We start from the raw sequence: 22,895 nt of genomic DNA, 5'->3' as shown, positions 1-22,895 counted from the left end.
AGATTTTTATATTTGTTAAGTTGGTGTTCTACTATTTGAGCTCTCTCTTTGGCCCATTATCACTGTTCTTTAAATGTCCGTTTACCTCTAATAACTTCCTTTTTGAAGAGTTCAGTATGGAAAGGGGAGGAAAATGAGTGCATTATAATTAAAAAAACAAAAACTGAATGATTCTATCAGATAAAAATATCACAAATTGTAGTAAGAATGGAACCCTTCATAAAAGGTGATGAGACTCACATGCTTCCTTTTTTGTTTTCCTCTTAGAAAACCCTAACTCCAAACCCTAATTATATGGAAAACATAGGAAAAACACCACTTGAGTGACATTGTCCACAATATCTGACAACTGCTTTTCTGAGCTATTAAACTCAGAAGTATAGACTGTTTCAGACTGTCACAGTCCAGAGAAGCCTTTGGAGACATGGAGACAAATTAAAATATAATATCCTGGACTGGAGTCTTTAAAAAAGACTTAAAAAAAAGAGAGGAAAAATAAATATATTTGTCTAAAAAAGAGTTAAGAAAATTTGAATAAAAAACACGAATTAAGTTAAAAAAACTCACACATGATAAAACATTACAAAGTATTTTGCTAGGCATATAATTTAACACATTATTTAAGACCTATATAAAATATTTTAAGAATAAAATTAATACACTCAATTTTCAGGGACATGAAACTTTCTACCTTTGAAGGAATATGCATATTTTTAAAGCTCATGGACCATTAAACAAAATTAATTATATTTAAGTACTTAGAGAAAAGTTCCACACATTTTCACTTTCCAGTCAGTTTTCTGGCCACAACTCAGTAAATTGAAAAATTAATAACCAAATTAATTAAATAATTGGTAGAGGAATATACATATTGTGACATAGGAATGCTCACCACACAATTTCTTCTTCCTGGATCCAGGAAATTACTTACATTTCTCAGCTGCACACATTGTAAGAGTGGACCATGTGACTGAGTTCTTGTGCTGAGAATATAAAGAGAAGAAACATATTTCTGTATATAGCAGAATTTATAGCAGTAGCATTTTCTACTCTTTTGTAGCTGGGAAGGTGAAACTACAAAAAATGCCTTTACAAAATGGGAGCAGACCAGAGGCCTGAGCTACCTAACCTGACTTGGACTGTGATGTGAAAGAAAGAAATAAATAAGCCTTTGTTGTTTTAAGGGACTTAGAACTGTGTACATTTTTGCTATTGCAGTATTATCTCACTTATAGAAATAATCAGCGTATTCTAAAAAATTCACAAACTCCTAAGAAATTAAGTCAATGGAATAAAAAGCAGTTTTACTAGTTTGCTTAAATTAAAATGTTAATTAAAGCTGTACATTTAATCATGCTTAAACAAGTATTCTACTATAAAAATCATAGCATGGTATGATTTCATTATTAGATGAAATTAGTTATAGTATCATCTATACCCTAACTGTAATATACAACTATACAGCTATAGTTATAGTACTATACAAGTACAGCTATAGTACATATGTATATGTATGTGTGTATAGTATATATGTATATAGCATCAATTACCTCAATATGCAAGAACATAACTTAATCCTAAGATAAAAAAGTGAATGAATGTGCACAAAATAGTAATTAATTGCAAACCCAAAATAGTAAAACAGATAGAAAATCTTAGCAATTTATACTTATTAAATAGAAATAGAGGAGAGTAGGTTTTATTATTAACAGTATCACTGTATCATTGTATCACTGTTATCCCATTGTTCATTAATTTAGTGAAGTAGATGCCAGAAACGTCTTCATAAGTCTTAGCCCTGAGATTTTAGCAGCCTCTCCTTACTTGTCTTTGTCAACGCTATCATATTGGAGGCTCTTTCAGGGTCAGGGGAATGAGACCTGTTATTGTTACTGTTTTTGGCATGTCAAATACACCTTGGGTAGCTTGCCAGGCTCTGCTGTGTGGGTGGGATACTTTCGGTAGCCTGCTGGACTCCCTAAGAGGGACAGAAGCACTCCAGGAAAAACTGTGTCTCTCTCTTCTGGGAGTTTTGTTTTATAGTCTCTGGATCTTGGCCATTGATGAGATTATACCGCACTGGGGGCAGTTTGTGGTGTGACTGCCAAGCTACTGGAAAATTGGGGGTCTGGGTGGAGGAGGCCCAGCCTCGATCTGAGCAGGCATAGATATCTCAGCCATGGGTCCTGCATACCTGGATTCCTCTGCCAGTTCTTTCATGTGTAAGGCTCATCCAAGTGTGTGGAGAGTGGCTTTGAGCATAGCTGTGACTGGGTTTGGAGGCTTTTGGCTGCTGGGGTTCTGCTTGAGGCAGGGAGGGAGACTCAAACCACCCACCTTCGAGGGGCCCTGGTGAAGACAACCTAGCATGGGGGCAGAAGATTCTTTGATTAGTAGCATCAAAAAAAATTAAAAAGAAAACTTCTTAAGGATCTGGAGAAGTAGTATAGGATTAAGGCACTTTTATGTAGCCAGCCTGATTCAATGCTTTGCACGCCATATGAGACCATATGGTGTATCAAAAGTCATTTACAAATTATATACAGATATGAAAGAATATTAAATGGGAATAAAATATAAAAAAGTGCTAGTTTTTACAGAGACAAATTTTTTGTTGCTGTTTTTGGGCCATACCCAGTGGTGCTCAGGGCTGAGTTCTAATTCTGTGCTCAGGGATTACTCCTAGTGGTGCTCAGGGAGTCATACAAGATGTTCGAGATTGAACCTAAATGAATCTCATGCAAGACAAGCTCTCTACCCACTGTGCTACCTTATCTTGCTTAACATTAATTATACTGGATGTTAATGGAACTATAATTCATTATTATATATGCACAATCACTTACATAAAATGCAAGTTTATATCCTTGGGTTCACAGATTCAATACATTATAGGTTCTAATTATAACCAAATTGATGATGCTTAAAATACTATTTGGTGTATGTGAGCAGCTTGACACAATTTCTGTATAGTTTATTTTTAAGAAAAAAACTGTAGAAGAGTAAATTGAAAACTTCTAGAATAAATGTGAGGAATTAGAGGGTCTTTGGTTCAGAAAAAAAAAGTTCAGCAGTGAATACAGTTGAGAAATAGATCCAAGAACTTATTATAACAACTTAATACATAATACAATTGGAATTTCAAGCAATGACTAAAATAATTAATTCAATAAATTGTGTTTTGACAAGTTGAGAGGTATGTTAGAATTCCATCTAACATCAAATTAAGTATAGATATATTAATATCCAATTGCAATAGAATACATTTATAAAAATATAAAAGCAAGGATATAATTTTGGATTGCTGAAGGTATTTCATATTATGACAGTAGATTCTGAAACCATAATATAAAATACTGATAGATTTTATTACCTAGAAACTAATATATTTCTCTTAATATAAAATGGCTGTGAGCAAAATTAAAAAACCAAGCTAAAAAAGGGAAGATATATTTAACAAAGAAAGTTCAATTTCAGAGAGATTATATGATATATATGTATATGACCATATATGAAAATTCACATACACAGTCCCATGCATATTTATTTTAAAAAGATAGGACTCTAGTAAGAAAAAAGTGGTCAAATAATGTGACAGAAATTATTAAAAATAACTATATATTACTAAAGAGGACATAATGATATTTTCTCATATATAATGTTTAAAAGGTGAAACTTCAAAGACTAAAGCTATCCCATGCTCCGTTTTTGAGGTTTTGGCTAAGCTATAACCATAATTAATCACTAGTGATTTGCAACTTGATAGACAGCCTTCAATAAGTTAAAACTACAAGTTCATAAAAAATGTGTAGAAAGCATTAAATGTAATCAAAATGTAATCAGAACTTAACCTTAAGAAATGAAGTCAATGGAATAAAACTGGGAACCAGGGAGATGACGCTAGAGATTTCCCGACTCCGTTTTTATGACCAAAAATGCCAGGGATAGCAGGATGGAAACAGAACATGAACTCTCAGTCCATGCACTCAGTGACCTTGCTCCTTGGGCCAAGTTGGGGTAGTGAGTCCTGGGCCCTTTATACTACTTTGAGGACATTACCAGAAAAAAAAAAAAGAAAAATTATATCCATACTGTGTGATCTCCCAGGGCAGCCAGGGGAGGCCCCAGCGGCTCTCCCCATCACTGCCTGGGTTCAGGGGACCTCGAGCTGCTCCAGTACAGGGCGGTCCAGGCTCTGGGGCAGACGAAGGAGGAAACAAGGGCCAAGCCAGTTGGTGATTAGTTGCTGTTTATTCAATCTTTCGTCTCTCTCATCTCACACACTTTTCCTTCCTAGCCCCAAGTTCCTGGATCCCAGCTCTCTGGATTTTGACTCTCCACCACTCTTCTCTCCACCCCAACTTGTCTCTCTACACCTTGCCCTCTGGACCCATGCTACACCCAGTTTGTGAGCAAAATCTACGTAAGAAAACTCTTGCTGACTGCCCATCAGGCCAAGGTGCAGATACACCACCTAGGGATATTCAAAGCCCTTCCTGACTGCCTGTGGACAAAATACCTCCTAAGGTGTTTTTCTCCTTTCCTCAGTCCAATAACTCAATCAACGTCTTAATACTAGCTATTTTTGTATGGACACAGTAAGAGATACATTGAGGCTTGTAGGGCAGCTCTCCTGGAAACATCTTGCCACAGACTCAGACTACAGAGCTCAGGCCAGATTAATCACTCCTAACCCTAGCAGGGTCTGAATCTAATTATTAATTTTTGGATCATGACAGCATCGGTCTATGACCAAACTCTTAACTTATAGTTAAGCATTAGGCACTTTGGCCAGGCCAATCTCTATGCCCAGGTAGCACATAGCTCACCTCTTGATCTGGGTCCATCCAGTCCCTCATCGGGACCCTGCCTTTGGGGTTGCTAGGAACTAAGGACATCTGAGGCTTAGGTTGAAAGGGCAGATGTTCAGGAGGAAAATATCATTTAAGTCAATTGACTCTCACTTTACAAAAGTATAGCATTTACTATCTTCCTATGCCCATACAAAAAGGAGATTGCTCTGAATAAACTATGCAAAGGACTTAAAAGGAGAAGAGAAAAACTATTTATAAATCAACAGAGCACAAAAAAGAAGTTACAAATAAACACAGAGGAATGGGAGCACTATGATGGGAGTAACCCAATAAACCTAAGCTCCCTGTGGCAAGGCAGAAAAGACAAACCAATGTTATCCTACACCATACAGTCCCAATAAGTGAGTAAGTTACAAGTTCGAAACAGTACGCACTCCTTGCGCTGGATGTTATGACTAATATATAAGTTATGGTTACTGTTCTGGAGAGCTCATGAAATTTGAATCACAAAATCAAGGCTTGTTCTGACACTGCCTTCCCTTGGTTATGGCTTCATCATCTCTAATCTTTGTTTCTTTAAAACAAAAGATCCTTTGTTTCTTGTGATCCTTTTCTTTAAAATGCAAGTTTGTATCTTTATTTTAAATGGTTATCTCAGAAGTCTTAATACATTTTTCCTGGTTTTTCAACCAGTAAAAATTTCTCTTAATGCGCATGGTTATATGATGTAAATAATATAAATATCTTGAAATACAGATATAATATTATATAAGAAAAAATAATTATAATATAAATATCTAGAAGTATAGGCATAATATTATTTAAGAAAAATAGCATAAAATTTAATGAGTTACTATGTTTAGGATTTACTTCTAGCCCTGTACTCAAGTATCGCTCCTGGCTGGACTCAAGAGGCTGTAAGCAGTATTGGGGATTGAATCCCAATTGATTACATGCAAAACAAGCACATCATTCCCTATACTATTTCCCTTCCACAGTATTAATACAGTTTTAACTTAAAATGTGAAAAATTTATCCCTTAAACTTACATCATTCAATGATCAAGCAAAATTTTCTTTATAAGACCATATAATTCCTAAAGCAAAATGTTAGATAAGAGAAATATATTAAATATTATACTGTTTTACACCATGATTATTTTAAAACTCCTAGTATAGTCCTTATAATATTGTTATTAAAAAGTCTAACGATGACATACACTTTTTTATCCATTTTTAGTTATGTAGATAAATGTATATATGAAAAATAATTTAAAAATAAAATTTCATTATGTGTATATTATGTAGCACTATAGCACTATAGCACTGTCCCCCCATTGTTTATCGATTTGCTTGAGCGGGCACCAGTAATGTCTCCATTGTGAGACTTGTTGTTACTGTATTTGGCATATCGAATACGCCATGGGGAGCTTGCCAGGCTCTGCCGTGCATGCAAGGCACTCTAGGTAGCTTGCTGGGCCCTCTGAGAGGGACGGAGGAATCAAACCCGAACCCGGGTCAGCCGCGTGCAAGGCAAATGCCCTACCTTGATTCAATGCAGTGGTACAGCACTTGCCTTGCATATATATTATGTAAGAAATAAAAATATGTGGCAAATTAAAGTCTTTATACATGGCTATGAGATTGGACTGGGCATAATGTCTTTCTTTTTTTACATAGTTTTTCAATTTTTCCTCAAAACGTAACTAAGTATAACAAGTTGGTGTAAAGAAAGTATATAGCAGTGATACATTATTTCACAAGATTGAGAAATAATTTGAAGAAACTACTTTCTTAGGATCTAGTCTATCATGTGTCTAGTTTCTATTATTCAGTATGAAGATCCCAAAGTTTGTAAGCAGCTCAAAGTTACATTCTGAGACCCGATTTAATTATCTGAGATGAGAGTAGCACAATCAAGTTCACCAACTCCAAAATTCCTATGGTGACAAACATTGAGTCACTCCTGATTTCTGCTCTATGTGCTGGGTGTCATAGATAGAAGCCTAAGAATTTAAACAACGTCCAATCGAAAATCATTGTGAGAACCAATATTCTCATTTCTACAAGGCGACGCATTTGAACATTTTTACTGGTTCCAAGCACAGCATCTACGCATTTTGCGCTAGTGTCTGTTATAAAGATTTTTAAGAATTTCTCTTCACCAGTTTATAGCTACTGTCTCCAAAGCGGATGCTGTGTCTCAGCCTACCTTTATATCATATTGTGAAATCAATATAAATCAGGCAGAACATCATTCTCAGGGAAGGAAAACTATCTGTCACAGCTCCAGATGTGAAGTTTTCTGCTGTTTCTGTCTCCACAGTTTCAATTGAAAATTCTTCCTGCTATCACTTTTCTTTATTCTCTCTCTGTGATTTAATCCTGCTGACCATCAAGGACAGGATGAACTCAAGAGAAGGGAAGGGCAGGTAATTGGAAGAGAAAGAAAAAGAAACTGAAAGCACACCATCTTGTACTTTATTATTCTCTTCCTGGTTTTGGGATGGTACCTGAAACAGCTCCACGTGAAGGACCAGGGGACAAAGAAAATTGCCCGATCACAATAAATTTGTAATGGTTGCGATTCCTCATGACCCTCACAGTCTATCCAGGCCTATAAAAACCAAGAGGAAATAAGTCTTTAGAACAGAAGACATATATGATTTGTTGGCAATGCACTGCTCTTTAACTTTCAGAACACCCCAGTTCATCTACCATCTATGTTTCCCACTGCCTTTTCTGCTGTGTATCTAAATACCTCAATTCAAATATTTATATACATTGAAATTGAACCAGTGTAAGGTCTACACTTAGTACCATTTATTAAAAGACAGATGAGAAAATGATGATAAATAAAATAAAGGGTGAGACTACATTAGAGAGTATTGCAGCGGGGTAGCACAATAGAACAGCAGATAGGGCATTCCATACGGTCCCTGGAACACATCAGGTGTTATCCCTGAGAGGAGAGCCAGGAGTAACCCCTGAGCACCTGGATGAGTGTTACCCCCAAACATACAAACACAAATATGTAAGAAAACAAGTGAGTCTGACATTTTTTACACATCTGGGAAAAACAATGAAAACAAATATTCTCTGAAATGCGATATCAAGAATTGATATTGATAAATTAAACTAAGATAATGAAACAAAGGTGATCAGATTAGGAATAAAAGAGAAAAAGTTAACTGAAGATGAAAGCCACATCATACCTGTAAGGGAGATTCCAGAGTTAAAACTCTACTAATTAGTAACTCTCCCTTTCCTGCCCCCTCCCTAGTCGAGCCTTAGCTGTGAAGCCCTTCCTTATTGGGATGTAAATTCTGAAACCATTTGTTGACTCTTCCCTGCTGGGATGTAAATTCGGAAACCATTTGTTGGCCCTTCCTGATCCCTTACCTCTGTTAGGAACTTTTTCCTTTATGGGCTTCAACCAAATCAAAGGGAGCCAGGTGATAACCAAATGTCCGAGTTACCAGATGCCCACTAGTCACAATGCCTATGTATGTAAATGCTGATCTTTGAATCCATAGGCTAAGGAGTGATGTACTTTCAAATGGATTGGTCAAGAAAGTATATGTTGTTACAAATCTATTGGCTATGAAATGCGCAGGCTTTGGTGTAATGGCCAGCGAAGGCCTATATAAGATCCCCTTTGAAGAAGTTCGGGGTCTTGCCTCACCTATCTGACCTGCGTGTCTGTGTAGGGGGCTTGACCCTAGCTAGCCAGTCTTACAATAAAACTTGCTTGCTGTTGGCAGTCTCTGGAGTCTCTTTGTCATTAAAGGAAGATCACGATCTGCATCCTAACAACACCCAACAAGACAATAACAAGAAAAAGACATGGAAAACTTAAAATCACATTGTATATGTGTATTGGAGAGAGTTAAAAATTATATGAATGGAAAAATAATAGAAATAACAACATTATGATACCACATAATTTGGTATATACTTATACAGACATCACAGAGAAGCGTGGTTTCCCAAGAATAATCTATTAAATAAAAGGCAACAAAACTTTTGTATCCAATGAAGTTTTGCCTCAGTTGCAAAAACTAGCAAGCACAAAATGGAAGGGGTATATTATATAGTTGAGTTTTACTTTGTTTCCCCCACGGGTGCCCTGGATGATGACCCCTTTCACAGTCTTGGGCGCTCCCAGGTCAACCTGCAGCCACTCCTCGCCTGGCTTGGCTTGTGGGATGCCTGGGAACCAGCCCCAGCGGCTGCTGACTAGGCGGGCGACGCTGGGGCTCCAAAGGTATTCGCGAGTAGAAGAGGCGGAGATCTGGGAGTCCGCAATGAGGCCTGAGAGCATGCCCAGCATGTTGCAGCAGTGCGCGTCTGTGACAAGGCAGCCGTAGAGCTCCAGGCGGAGGGCGATGCCCGTGTGCCAGGTCTGGGGGCGGAGCCTGACGAACCTTGTCAGCAGCGGTGAATGCAGCTTGTTTATCACCACTTCCGTGGCATCAGTGTTGGCTTGGAATATCCGGTGGTTTTTGCCATGTCGGTACACCATCCAGTCTTCCCCGTTGGTGCTGACTTCCAGCTTGTAGGATTTGACAAAGTAGCCTTTCTGAGTTTCCCTGGAAATGGCTCCCATTGTTGCAATGGCTGTGAGCAATGTGAGAAAGTGGAGATCCACCTGGAGATACTCTTTGTTGGAGTCCAAGTTGGGGGTCCAGCCATCGTCATCACCATGGAGTTGGCCTTGTTGAGGGGTCCACCTCCCATCCAGGTAGGTGGACGAGGCATGATCTGCTCATTAGCAATCCGGCCAGACTCCATTCCTAGAGGGGCATTGCACTGAAAACTCTCCAGAGGCTCCTGGTGCACCAGGTAGTAGCGTGCAGAGAAGCCCTTGGCCACTGCCATGTCTGTGTGGAAGGTCAGAGAGAGGATCCCGGTGGATGAACGTAGCTCAGAGGGGATCTGGGCTCCACAGTACTTGCCGATCAGGGAGCCGACGTGCGGGATTCCATCCCAGATGTCCAGCCAATCATACTTGCAGTCTCCCTCTCCCATCTGCAAGGGGTTATACTCTAGGTCACAGGTCAAAAACTGCAGAATGATCTCCATCTTGGGTTTGGCTAGAATAGTAAAAGTGCAGTCCAAGTTGTGTGGATACTTTTCAGGAAACCCGGGGGACTCAATGGTCCCATTGGGACTTGTAAAGTTTTTGGAGCAATCTTCAGAGCCTGTCTTGAAGATCTCATAGCGCAGGGAGAAGTCGGCCCCCTGCCGGGCGTAGTCGGATGTGAACTTGATGTAGAGCACAGAGCCCGAGGAGATGATGGTGGCCGGAGCAATGTTCCCACAGTGCTTTCCCAGTAGATCTGCGGACTCACTGTCCCCATTCCGATCTCAATGAAGTCGTATTTGCAGTCATGCTTTTCAATTTCGAAGTGAGGGTTGAAATTGAGGATGATCTTCTGGTTGAGTTCAGGAGCATAGATGATCCACTCGCAGTTCTGATGGGATGGGTAATCCTGGGGGTACCCTGGGGAGGTGATATAGCCAGACACTATGAACACTACATCCACTACCCAGCCGCCGCCACACTCCAGGACACTTTCTGGACCTGCGTGGCAGCTCCGGCCGAGACTCACGCACAACTGAAGACCCACAGAACAAGATAAGCGGAACTCTCTGAGACCTTGGACTCCAGGCTCGGCGGACCCAGGGACACAGATTCTCTGCTTGCTTCCACCAACCACAGGTGACAAAGGGATTCTAATCAGAAGCCCCACCCTACACACCATAAGACACTAAATACCCATCTTCCGGAATTGTCGTACCATATTTGATAGGATTCAAATATGGTAACACCTACGAGGGTGATTAGAGGTCGCTCCAAAAGCCTCTATCCCTCTCGGAAAGACTGGCAAGCTACCGAGAGTATTCTGCCCGCATGGAAGAGCCTGGCAAGCTATCCGTTGTGTATTCGATATGCCAAAACCAGTAACTACAACTGATCTCATATTGGTGAAGGCTTCACCAATATGGCAGCACTGAGAAGGATGAGAAAGGAGAGGCTGATAAAATCTCAAGGCCGAACTAGGCTGCCACAACGAAGGAAGACAAAAATGATCGTCTGTATTTTCAATGCACGTACGCTAGCATCAGATGCATCCATCGAGGACCTGATGGTGCAAGTGTGAATGACCAAGTACGACATCATTGATATGACCAAGACAAGAAGGCACGAATCTCACCATGCCATTTTCGACACTGGAGAAGAATTGTTCCTCGGAACATGCGATAAAAGAGGTGTCGGAGGCATCGGTGTCCTTGTCAACACAAACTTGGCCATGAGCATTGATCTTTGTTGTCTATGCACCAACATTTCATTATGATGAAAGAGAAATCAAGAAGTTCTACATGGAGCTGGAGAAGTTCTATAAAGAAGATCACACCTTCTACAAGATCATTGTGGGCGATTTTAATGCCAAGATAGGACCGAGAAGATCAGCTGAAGAACTTCACATAGGGACCCATGGCCTATAATGGAACGAACAGGGTGAGAGACTGTCTGAGTTCATTATGTCGACCAAGACCATCCATGGTAACTCACAGTTCCAGAAGGCAGAATCTAAATGTTGGACATGGGAGTCTCCCAGTGGGCGATTCCACAACGAAATAGACCACATCATATTCAATCGATGGTTTTGCCTGACCGATGTTGCTGTTGTCCCAAAATTCCGAACAGGATCGGACCATCTGCCTCCTTTGTGCAAAATTCTACTTCACAGAGCGGGGAGAAAGGGCTGCAAAGTTTAAAAAGAGAACTCCCAGAACGACCACCAACTGGGAGCTCTTTGGCACTATTGCGGCAACATGGGAAGATGCCATTGTTGACACCATTTATGAGGAATACGATCAACTGGTTCAGCACCTCCATGAGTGTGCGAAGAACGCCAAGAGAGAGATAGCCACAAAAAAAAACTCCTGTCTTCTAAAACTCTTGAGCTTATTCGCCAGCGTGGTTTGGCGCATGCCTCAGGCAACCGCAAGCTAACGTCCGAGCTCGCAAAGCAGTGCAGAGATGCAATCAAGGAAGATCTCAAAGAGAGAAGAGCAGAAGTGCTGGTAGATGTGGTAGAAGCCAGGAAAAGTATTCGTAATGCCCGCCTGTCCTTTGCCAACTATAAGACCAAGATGACTGCCCTCCGACGTCCTGATGGATCCATCACAACCACCAGAATGGCAATGGCAATGGAGAAGATTATCCATGACTTCTACTGAAATCTCTTCGATAGCCATGTCCACTTGCTGACATACCAAATTCCACAGGATGGATATGTCGTTCCCAACGTTCTCCCTTCTGAAATCCCACACGCCATTTCGTCGGTAAAGAAACAAACAGCACCCGGCCCAGACAAGGTCAGACCTGAACACCTGAAGAACCTGCCGTCAGTACTCATCAATACACTGGCTCTTCACATGCTACCTGTCTGAATGCAAGGTTCCATCCCAATGGAAAACCAGCAGGACCGTACTACTGTTCAAGAAGGGAGACATCCATGACATTGGCAACTATCACCCTATCTGACTATTGTCTGTCATCTACAAGTTGTTCACTGGAGTCATCCTAAATAGGATTGGCAGAATACTAGATGTAGGACAACCATGCGAGCAAGCCGGGTTCCGCAAAGGATTCAGCACCATCGACCATATCCACACGATAGCCAAGCTCATTGAGGTTTCTCGGGAGTTTAAGATGTCGCTCTGTTTAACGTTCATTGATTTAAAGAAGGCCTTTGATTCTGTTGAGACAGAAGCGGTCATTGAAGCCCTAGCCAGTCAGGGCATTCAAGCCCAATACATCAGGATCCTCTGTGAGCTGTGTTGCGGATTCACTACCAGGATCTCACCATTCTACAAAGAAGTAATCATTGATGTCATGAGAGGGGTTCGGCAGGGTGATACCATTTCACCGAAACTCTTCAGTGCCATGCTCGAGAACATCATGCGACGACTGGAGTGAGAAGGAATGGGAGTGAAGATAGATGGTCGGCAACTACACCACCTCTGCTTCGCTGATGACATTGTTTTAATAACACCAAACATCAGCCAAGCGGCACAAATGCTGGCCAACTTTGACCGTGAGTGTGGAAAGGTAGGACTACAGTTGAATCTTACGAAGACAATGTTTATGAGTAACAGCCTCGTTCCTGATGCCCCATTCGCTCTCAACGGAACGACCATCTCTGAATGCAACAGCTATGTGTACCTAGGTTGAGAAGTCAACATGACAAATGACCTGGCACCTGAGCTGCGCAGGAAGAAGAGAGCAGCTTTGAACGCCTTCAAGGACGTCAAAGAAATAGCTAAGAGGACGAAGAACCTCTGGCTCCAGGCACATCTCTTTGATTCCACTGTTCTTCCTGCATTAACATATGCCTCAGAGACCTGGACCCTACCTAAACAGGATGAGAATGCTATTCGGATCTCCCAAAGAGGAATTGAAAGAGCTATGCTTGGAATATCATGTTTCACTCAAATGAGAGAAAGAATCCGGAGTTTCGACCTCCATCAACGATCAAGAATCAGGGACGCTGTCTCATTTGCCAAGGGGTCAAAAATCAGATGGGCTGGTCACGTAATGAGATTTAAAGATGACCACTGGACTAGAGCTGTTACCGACTGGATTCCACAGGATGTCAAAAGACTGCGTGGCCACCCACCTACCAGATGGTCAGACTTCTTCATCAAGATCATGAACGATCAGTTTGAGGCTCTTCATGTTCCCAAAGCGAACAGATGCCATTGGGCTACACTAGCATGCTACAGGGACAAATGGAGACGTTACTGGCGCCCGCTTGAGCAAATCGACGACTAATGGGAAGTTAAGTGATTAAGTGATTAAGTGAGTTTTACTTAAAAAAATTTTAAACCAGTAAATCAGCACAATAAAAAGAAATAAAGAAAAAGGACTCAAACATTATTAGAGATGGTTAAAAAATTAGTAGGGTTAGTAATTCATTGAACTAAATATAACATAATTAATTCATTTAAAATAAAATAAGCGTAAATATGCTTTGAGTATGTGGGTAGAAAATAAAATTTAATTTTATAAATTATTCTTATTTTTAAAGGAACAATATCATATGTCAAACTAAGGAAGAACATTATCAGCAGGAAAAAATTGTAGTGTATGTAATCCCTTGCTTATATTATTATTAAAAGAGCAACATCTTTCAACACTGAAACAGAAAAATCTGAATACTACAAAATTCAATACTTTATTTAAAGCTATATTATGTTTTAAATTAACAGGAAAAATTAAGAAAAAATACAATTTTTTTTGTTTTTTGTCTGTTTTTTTTTAGTTTGCTTTTGGGGGTTAGGGCCACACTCAGGGCTTACTTTTGGCTCTGTATTCAGGGGTCTCTTGGTGGGCTCAGGGTATCATATGAATTATGGGGATCAAACTAGGTCAGCTATGTGTAAGGCAAGTGCACTCCTATATCATTCCAGCCCATGTGTAGATTTTAACAATGTTTTTTATTTCATTTTATCTTTTAGTTTCTGCTTGGGGGGGTCATAGTGCCAAGGGATTAGTTCTGTGAACAAGTATTATTCTTGAACAGTGCTCAAGAGATTATATGTGGTACTGAGATCTAACCAGGACCTGACGTGTACAAGTACATTAACCTCTTTAATATCTTTCAGACCTTTATTTAATCTTTTATTATAAGGGGCCATATCTACTGGTGCTGGGTATGTGGTGAGGATTGGTGATAAACCTGGTAGTACAAAGGGCCAATCTGGTGCCAGGAATTAAGTCTGATGTCACACATGTGAGAAGTCTTCTATTGCTTAGCTATGTTTCCATAGTTCTGAAAGATAATCATTTTTTAGGTTCACATATTATCTTTTATTTTCCTAGTGCAACGAGAATTTACTTTGAGACTGTTCACTCCACACAAACACTGATTATATTTGTATTTCTGCTTTCTCAGTATGTCATAGTTTGCTTTAAATCATTGTACTAATTAAATTCCAGTATAAATGTTATGTATCATTGAACAAATACTAACGTTCTTTTATCTTTCAACACTTCCTTTTGTATTTGATGTTGATAAATCTCATCTGTTTTACCTGCTCTCTAGACTTCTCCTACAACTCTTCTTTCAGAATATCTCTTTGTTTAAAAAAAAAAAACTACAGAAAGTCTCTCAGTTGTGTGTGTCTTGATTTTCATGTTTTGGTAGATTAGTTCTATATTAACTTCAGGATAATATGAGCATGAAAGTTTAATAAGTTTTTAATATCATTCTTAAATGAAAGATCGAATTGAATATGTCATTCTAGGGACTAAAATATTTACCCTTACTTTGAATCACTGCTTCATAAATTTAGGTTTTAATGTTTTGGAAAATTTCATACTTTTTTTATCCTTTATCTTGGGGTAGATTCTGAGATTTTGTAATAGCTAGTCTTTGTTATATGAATTTTGAGTGATATATTTTACTAGGGTCTTTTTTGGTGTAAAGTTTCATTTAAAATTACCAGAATATTTAAGATTTATGTCCTTATATACTTATATTTTGAATTCCAGTGTTTGAATGTGTCCTGTCTTTTCTTATGTACTCTGTTTCTTTTTTTTCAACTCGAAGCTTAGGGCCACTTTATTCATGCCTTGATGCTTTAGTGGGCTTTTAATAGATAGAAGAGTTAAAATTGTTTTATCCATTATATTTCAGTTCTCAGTGATATATTATTGAATTTATTTATAGTAAATGTGATACTGTGTATTATTTTATGCTCACACATATGTGCATCTTTTAATCTACACATACTAATAAAGATTTTCACTAAATATTGAGAGTAGATAGTTCTGTATGATGAAGTTTTACATGATGTTCACCTTTATTTCTTTAAGTATACCTATAATTTATTCCTGTAAGTACACTTGATCACTTAATCACTTAACATCCCATTAATCATTGATTTGCTCGAGCGGGTGCCAGTAATGTCTCCATTCATCCATGTTGCATGCTAATGTAGCCAAATGGCGTCTGCTTGTTCTAGGAATATGAAGAGCCTTAAACTGATCATTCAGGGTCTTGATGAAGAAGTCTGACCATCTCATAGGTGGGTAGTTACGCGATCCTTTGACATCCTGTGGAATCCATTCGGTAATGGCTCTAGTCCAGTGGTCATCTCTAAATCTCATTATGTGTCCAGCCTATCTGATTTTCCACTCCTTGGCAAACAAGACAGCGTCCCTGATTCTTGATCATCGATGGAGGTCGGAACTCCAGATTCTTTCCCTCATTTGGGTGAAGCGTGATGCTCCAAGCATAGCCCTTTTGATTCCTCTTTGGGATACCTGAATGATGTTCTCATCCTGATTTTGTAGGGACCAGGTCTCTGAGGCATATGCTAATGCAGGAAGAACAGTGGAATCTAAGAGATGTGCCCGGAGCCAGAGGTTCTTCATCCTCTTAGCTATTTCTTCGATGTTCTTGAAGGCATTCCAAGCCGCTCTCTTCCTCCTGCGCAACTCAGGTGCCAGGTCATTTGTTATGTTGACTTCTCGACCTAGGTACACATAACTGCTGCATTCAGACATGTTCATCCCGTTGAGAATGAATGGAACGTCAGGAATGGGACCATTTCTCATAAACATTGAATTCATGAGATTCAGCTGTAGTGTGACCTTTCCACACTCATGGTCAAAGTCTGCCAGCATTTGTGCAGCTTGGCTGATGTTTGGTGTTATTAGAATGATGTCATCAGAGAAGCGGAGGTGGTGTAGTTGCCGACCATCTATCTTTACTCGCATTCCTTCCCATTCCAGTCATCACGTGACATTCTCGAGGGTGGCACTGAAGAGTTTCGGTGAAATGGTATCACACTGCTGAACCCCTCTCTTGACGTCAATGATCACCTCCCTGTAGAATGGTGAGATCCTGGTAGTGAATCCGCAATGCAGCTCACGGAGGATCTTGATGTATTGGGCTTGAATGTCCTGATTGGCTAGGGCTTCAATGACCGCTTCTGTCTCAACAGAATCAAAGGCCTTCTTTAAATCAATGAACATTAAAAAGAGCGGCATCTTTTTTTTTTTCTTTTCAAATTAGCTTTTTTTTTTTCCCCTTTATTTTATTTTATTTTTTTTAAAGTTGTAGATTTACAATTTTTTGTGCTTTGGTTTCAATTATACAATGATCAGATACCCATCCCTCCACCAGTGCCCATTTTCCACCACCATGGATAATATCCCTCCCACCCCCATCCCCCCATCCCCCCGTCTCTGTGGCAGGGCAATCCCCTGTGTTCTCTCTCTCCTTTTGGGTGTTGTGGTCTGCAAAAGAGGCATTGAGTGGCAAACATGTTCAGTCCATAGTCTACTTTCGACATGCATCTCCCCTCCTGGGAGGATCCTCCAAACATCCTTTATTTGGTGCTCCCTTCTCTATCTGAATAGCCATTTCCTCTAGGATACCCGGCTGGCCTCTAAGTTATGGAGTAATCCTCCTGGTGCTGATCTCAGCTATTCTTGGGTATTAATCTCATACTTTGTTACTTTATATCCCCCAGATGAATGCAATCCTTCTATGTCTATCCCTCTCTTTCTGACTCATTTCGCTTAGCATGATACTTTCCATATTGTACCACTTGTATGTAAATTTCATGACTTCATCTTTTCTAAGAGCTACATAGTACTCCATTGTGTAGATGTACCAAAGTTTCTTTAACCAGTCATCTGTTCTTGGGCATTCAGGTTTCTTCCAGTTTCTGGCTATTGTAAAGAGTGCTGCAATGAACAAACAAGTGCAGATGTCACTTCGACTATACATTTTTGCCTCTCTGGGATATATTCCCAGGAGTGGTATTGCTGGGTCAAATGGGAGCTCAATTTCTAATTTTTTGAGAATCGTCCATACTGTTTTCCAGAAGGGCTGAACCAGTGGACATTCCCACCAACAGTGAAGGAGTGTCCCTTTCTCGCCACATCCACGCCAGCATCGGTTGCTTTTGTTCTTTTGAATGTGGGCCAGTCTCTGAGGTGTGAGATGGTATCTCATTGTGGTTTTGATCTGCATCTCTCTGATGATTAATGATGTAGAGCATTTTCTCATGTGCTTTTTTGCCATTCGGATTTCTTCTTTGAGAAAGTTTCTGTTCATTTCATTGCCCCATTTTTGGATGGGGTTGGATGTTTTCTTCTTGTGGAGTTTAACCAGTATTTTGTATATCCTGGATATCAACCCCTTGTCAGATGTGTATTCGGTGAATATCCTTTCCCATTCTGTAGACTGTCTTTGTACTTTGGTCACTGTTTCTTTGGAGGTGCAGAAGCTTCTTAGTTTAAGATAGTCCCATTTATATATCTCTGTTTTCACTTGCTCGGCCAGTGGCGTGGCATCTTTGAAGATACCATTAGCTTCAATGTCATGGAGGGTTTTGCCAACTTTATCTTCAATGTACCTTATGGTTTCGGGTCTGATGTTGAGGTCTTTAATCCATTTTGATCTTACTTTTGTACATGGTGTTAGGCAGAGTTCTGAGCCTATTTTTTTGCATGTAGCCGTCCAGTGATGCCAACACAATTTATTAAAGAGGCTTTCCTTACTCCACTTCACATTATTTGCACCTTTATCAAAGATTAGATGAGCATATGATTGAGGAGAGATGTCAGTGTATTCAACCCTGTTCCATTGGTCTGCAGTTCTGCCTTTGGTCCAGTACCATGCTGTTTTAATTATTACTGCTTTGTAGTACAGTTTGAAGTTCGGGAGGTTGATTCCTCCCATTTTCTTTTTCCCAAGAATTGCTTTAGCTATTCGTGGGGGCTTATTGTTCCATATAAATTTCAAGAGTGTTTGCTCCATTTCTTTGAAGAATGTCATGGGTATCCTTATAGGGATTGCATTGAATTTATACAATGTTTTCGGTAGTATTGCCATTTTGACAATGTTAAGTCTCCCGACCCATGAGCAGGGGATATCTTTCCATTTCCCCATGTCCTCTTTTATTTCCTGAAGTAGCGTTTTGTAGTTTTCTTTGTACAGGTCCTTTACTTCCTTAGTTAAGCTGATTCCTAGGTACTTGATTTTCTGGGGCACAATTGTGAATGGGATTGTTTTTTTCATGTTGCTTTCTTCTCTCTCACTGTTTGCGTATAGGAAAGCCATGGACTTTTGGGTATTGATTTTATAACCTGCAACTTTACTATACGAGTCTATTGTTTCTAAGAGTTTTTTGGTGGAAGTTATTGGGTTCTCTAAGTAGAGTATCATATCATCTGCGAATAGTGAGAGCTTGATTTCTTCCTTTCCTACCTGAATGCCCTTAATATCTTTTTCCTGCCTAATCGCTATTGCAAGTACTTCCAGTACTATATTGAACAGCAGTGGAGAGAGTGGGCATCCCTGTCTCGTCCCTGATCTTAGAGGGAAGGCTCTCAGTTTTTCCCCATTGAGGATGATGCTTGCTGTAGGCTTGTGGTAGATGGCTTTAATTATGTTGAGGAAGGTCCCCTCTATACCCATTTTGGCTAGGGTTTTCATCATAAAGGGGTGCTGGATCTTATCAAATGCTTTCTCTGCATCTATTGATATGATCATATGCTTTTTATCTTTTCTTTTGTTGATATGGTGGATTATGTTGATTGATTTCCGAATGTTGAACCATCCTTGCATCCCTGGGATGAATCCTACTTGGTCATGGTGTATGATCTTTTTGATGAGTAGTTGGATTCTATTTGCTAGTAGTTTGTTGAGGATCTTTGCATCTGTGTTCATCAGGGATATCGGCCTGTAATTCTCTTTCTTTGTAGTATCTCTGTCTGCTTTTGGTATCAGTGTGATATTTGCTTCGTAGAAACTGTTTGGAAGTGTTTTTGATATTTCAATTTCGTGGAAAAGCTTAAAGAGCATTGGGAGTAGGTCCGCTTTAAAGATTTGGAAGAATTCACTAGTGAATCCATCCGGGCGAGGACTTTTGTGCTTGGGGAGACTTTTTATTACCATTTCAATTTCCTTGATGGTGATAGGTCTGTTCAGGTATTCCAGGTCTTCTTGGTTCAGCCTTGGGAGCCTGTAGGAGTCTAGGAATTTATCCATTTCCTCGAGGTTTTGATGTTCCGTGGCATAAAGCTTCTCAAAGTACTCCCTGAGGATCCTCTGAATTTCTGTGGTTTCTGTTGTAATGACCCCCTTTTCATTTCTGATTCGGTTTATTAGGGTTTTCTCTCTCCCTTTCTTTGTGAGTTTTGCTAGAGGCTTATCGATCTTGTTAATTTTCTCAAAGAACCAGCTCTTGGTTTCATTGATCTTTCGGATTGTTTTTTGGGTTTCCATCTCGTTAATCTCTGCTCTGAGTTTTATTATTTCCTTTCTCCTGTTCGGGTTGTGCTCCTTTTTTTGGTCCTTCTCCAAGCTCTTAAGCTGTGAGGTTAGGTTACTTATGTGTGCTCGAAGAGCGGCATCTTGAACTCCCAAGAAACCTCAATGAGCTTGGTTATCATGTGGATATGGTCGATGGTGCTGAATCCTTTGCGGAACCCGGCTTGCTCTCATGGTTGTCCTTCATCTAGTGTTCTGCCAATCCTATTTAGGATGACTCAAGTGAACAACTTGTAGATGACAGACAATAGGCAGATCGGGCGATAGTTGCCAATGTTGTGGATGTCTCCCTTCTTGTACAGTAGCACAGTCCTGCTGGTTTTCCATTGGGACGACATGCATTCAGACAGGTAGCGTGTGAAGAGCCAAGCCTGTGTATTGATGAGTACTGATGGCAGGTTCTTCAGGTATTCAGGTCTGACCTTGTCTGGGCCAGGTGTTGTTCACTTATTTACCTATGAAATGGCGTGTTAGATTTCGGAAGGGAGAACATTGGGAACGGCATATCCATCCTGCGGAATTTGGTATGTGGGCAGGTGGACATGGCTATTGAAGAGACCCAAAGACACGTCATGGATAACCTTAAGTAAGTACACATATTTTTAAAATTCTTTCCATCTGGGAAAAGCATATTTGGTTAACTTTGTATCACTTAGGCAAATAATCAAATAATAGAGAAAAGATAATTTCTTTATCTTATAGTCTTGTATTATGTATTCATATTGAACTAATTTCAACAGATAATATTACACCTTTCTATGAGGGGTGACATGGAAATCCAGGGTTGTGCTCAGGGCATAGCTAGGGATCATTTCCCAAGATAGCTGTCCTAGTGAGCAAGGTGGTTCATTACTAGATTCTGGGAACATAGAGCAGTTTGGATTATGGGGACCATCAGGGTCTCCCATGAATTTGTGAGTAGATCCTCAAGGCTACAACATAGTGCATAAAAAATCTTGTGGTCCCATGATACAAGTTTGTTTGCTACTACCATATTATACTTTATAATGCTATGGGATTATACTTTGTTATGTTATAATAAACATGCTTATTATGAAATGTACACTTAACAATACGTTTAATAATATATCAATCTAGTAATTTAATTAATTAAATAATATTTAAATATATTAATTATCACTAAGTTTCATATAAAAGAGTCTTGTAAATTCTAAATATATTTTAAAATACTGCCTATCATTTGTATCTGCCTACCATTGATATGTCTAAAGTAAGGAGAAACTAATATGCATTTTATACTTTTCTATAATGAAGGACATTGGAGCTGGAGTGGAGAGTAGTTTCTTCCCACCAGTTGGGATAAAGTTTAAATCTACAATTTAATTAAGTTCTTTCTTGGACAGATGGCCTTTGTTGTGAAGAATCTTATATAGGTTCCATAATGGTATTCTGAACTTTTGTCTAAGGTATAAGGAAATGTTTCTTTCCTCACCTAGAGAATCTGGTGGAATTTGTAACGGGAAATTTGAAAAATATGGAGATTCTTTTTCAACTTTCCTTCCCCTAGCAGTTTCTCACTTACTCTTTTTCACCTGGTCATCAGATTCAACAAAATCCATCAGTTAAGAAATCATCAGAGTTTACAGCTTAGGCAACTAAATTCCAGTGTTTTATGCTCCAGCTAGGCAGATTTTGATGTTGAGCTTCTCTGGATTTTCTCCTGACATGGAACTAATTAGTTAAGTTTTGATCCTGATGGATCTGAATAATACTTGAGGATAAGCATGATACCTTCTGAGCTCTTGATATATTTTGATGTTATAGTATCCCATTCCATTTTATATTAAACAGTATATAGAAGCAATTATTTCATTTCTTCTACTTTTTAAAGGTCAATATTGGAAAGTTTGAATACTTTTGTGATTTACTCAAATCTCCAATGGAGTTCTAACTCAAAAATCAGTGGGAAATAAACCAAAAGTTTATACTCTATCATATCCTATAGATAGAATTAGGCCTGCTCTTTTGGGTTTTTTGATATTAAAAAACACACACACACATTTTTTGATTTGCCTTTTTTTCCCCAAATAAAACCTTTTAGAAAGAAATGTCTTATGAATAGGCAGGGGAAATTTTAATTAAAATACTGATTTATTTTTGCTTTGTTTTGTTTGGGGTTATATTCAGAAATATTCAGGGGCTACTATTGACTCAGTGCCTGAGGGTTGCTCCCAGCTGTGTTCATGGGACTGAGCATTACTGGGTATTGTTCCCAAGGCTCCTGAGTGCAAAGCATGTATATCAGTTCAATGAGCTATATCACCACTCCCATATATTACTGTGTATGTGAAGCAAAACAAACCAAGTACCACTATAGCTGCTTAACTAGTCTATGAAAGAAAAATTAAGTCAGAGTCATGTTTAGAAAAAAAATTTTTCTTATTTACTTGAGTCTAATTTTCATCTTGTAACAATTTATTTTTATAGATTGGTTTTATCCTTTCAAAGTTTATCCTGAATTATATATCTTCATGAATTTAGTTTTAATTATGGAATAATTATTACTTTTTCTTCTCTATTTGTTTCTGTGTGGGGCTTAGAGGGCAAGATAGCATTCAGTGATACTCAATGGATGCTCCCAGCTCATTATATGAGGATTGCTACTGGCAGTACTTGGGGAATATAAATATTTTCCTTACAAATTAATTTCATTGTGGTCCCCCCACGAGCGGCTGTCTGGCTTGGCCATGGCC

General features: G+C 39.3%; 1 protein-coding gene across 1 annotated transcript; it reads right to left on the bottom strand.

The window, feature by feature from the left end:
• Positions 1-8,861: 8,861 nt before the first annotated feature.
• LOC130037498 (neuropilin-2-like) lies at positions 8,862-21,761 on the bottom strand. The gene is given in 4 exon segments (XM_056129338.1): positions 8,862-9,574; positions 9,577-10,182; positions 10,185-10,361; positions 21,725-21,761. Coding segments are annotated over 4 exon segments (1,533 nt in total).
• Between the last annotated feature and the right edge of the window lie 1,134 nt (positions 21,762-22,895).

This window comes from Sorex fumeus, unplaced genomic scaffold (genome assembly GCF_029834395.1).
Source record: "Sorex fumeus unplaced genomic scaffold, SorFum_2.1 ptg000072l, whole genome shotgun sequence".
NCBI lineage: Eukaryota > Metazoa > Chordata > Mammalia > Eulipotyphla > Soricidae > Sorex > Sorex fumeus.
Note: the sequence above shows the minus strand (reverse complement) of the source record. Positions and strands in the feature narration are given on the sequence as shown.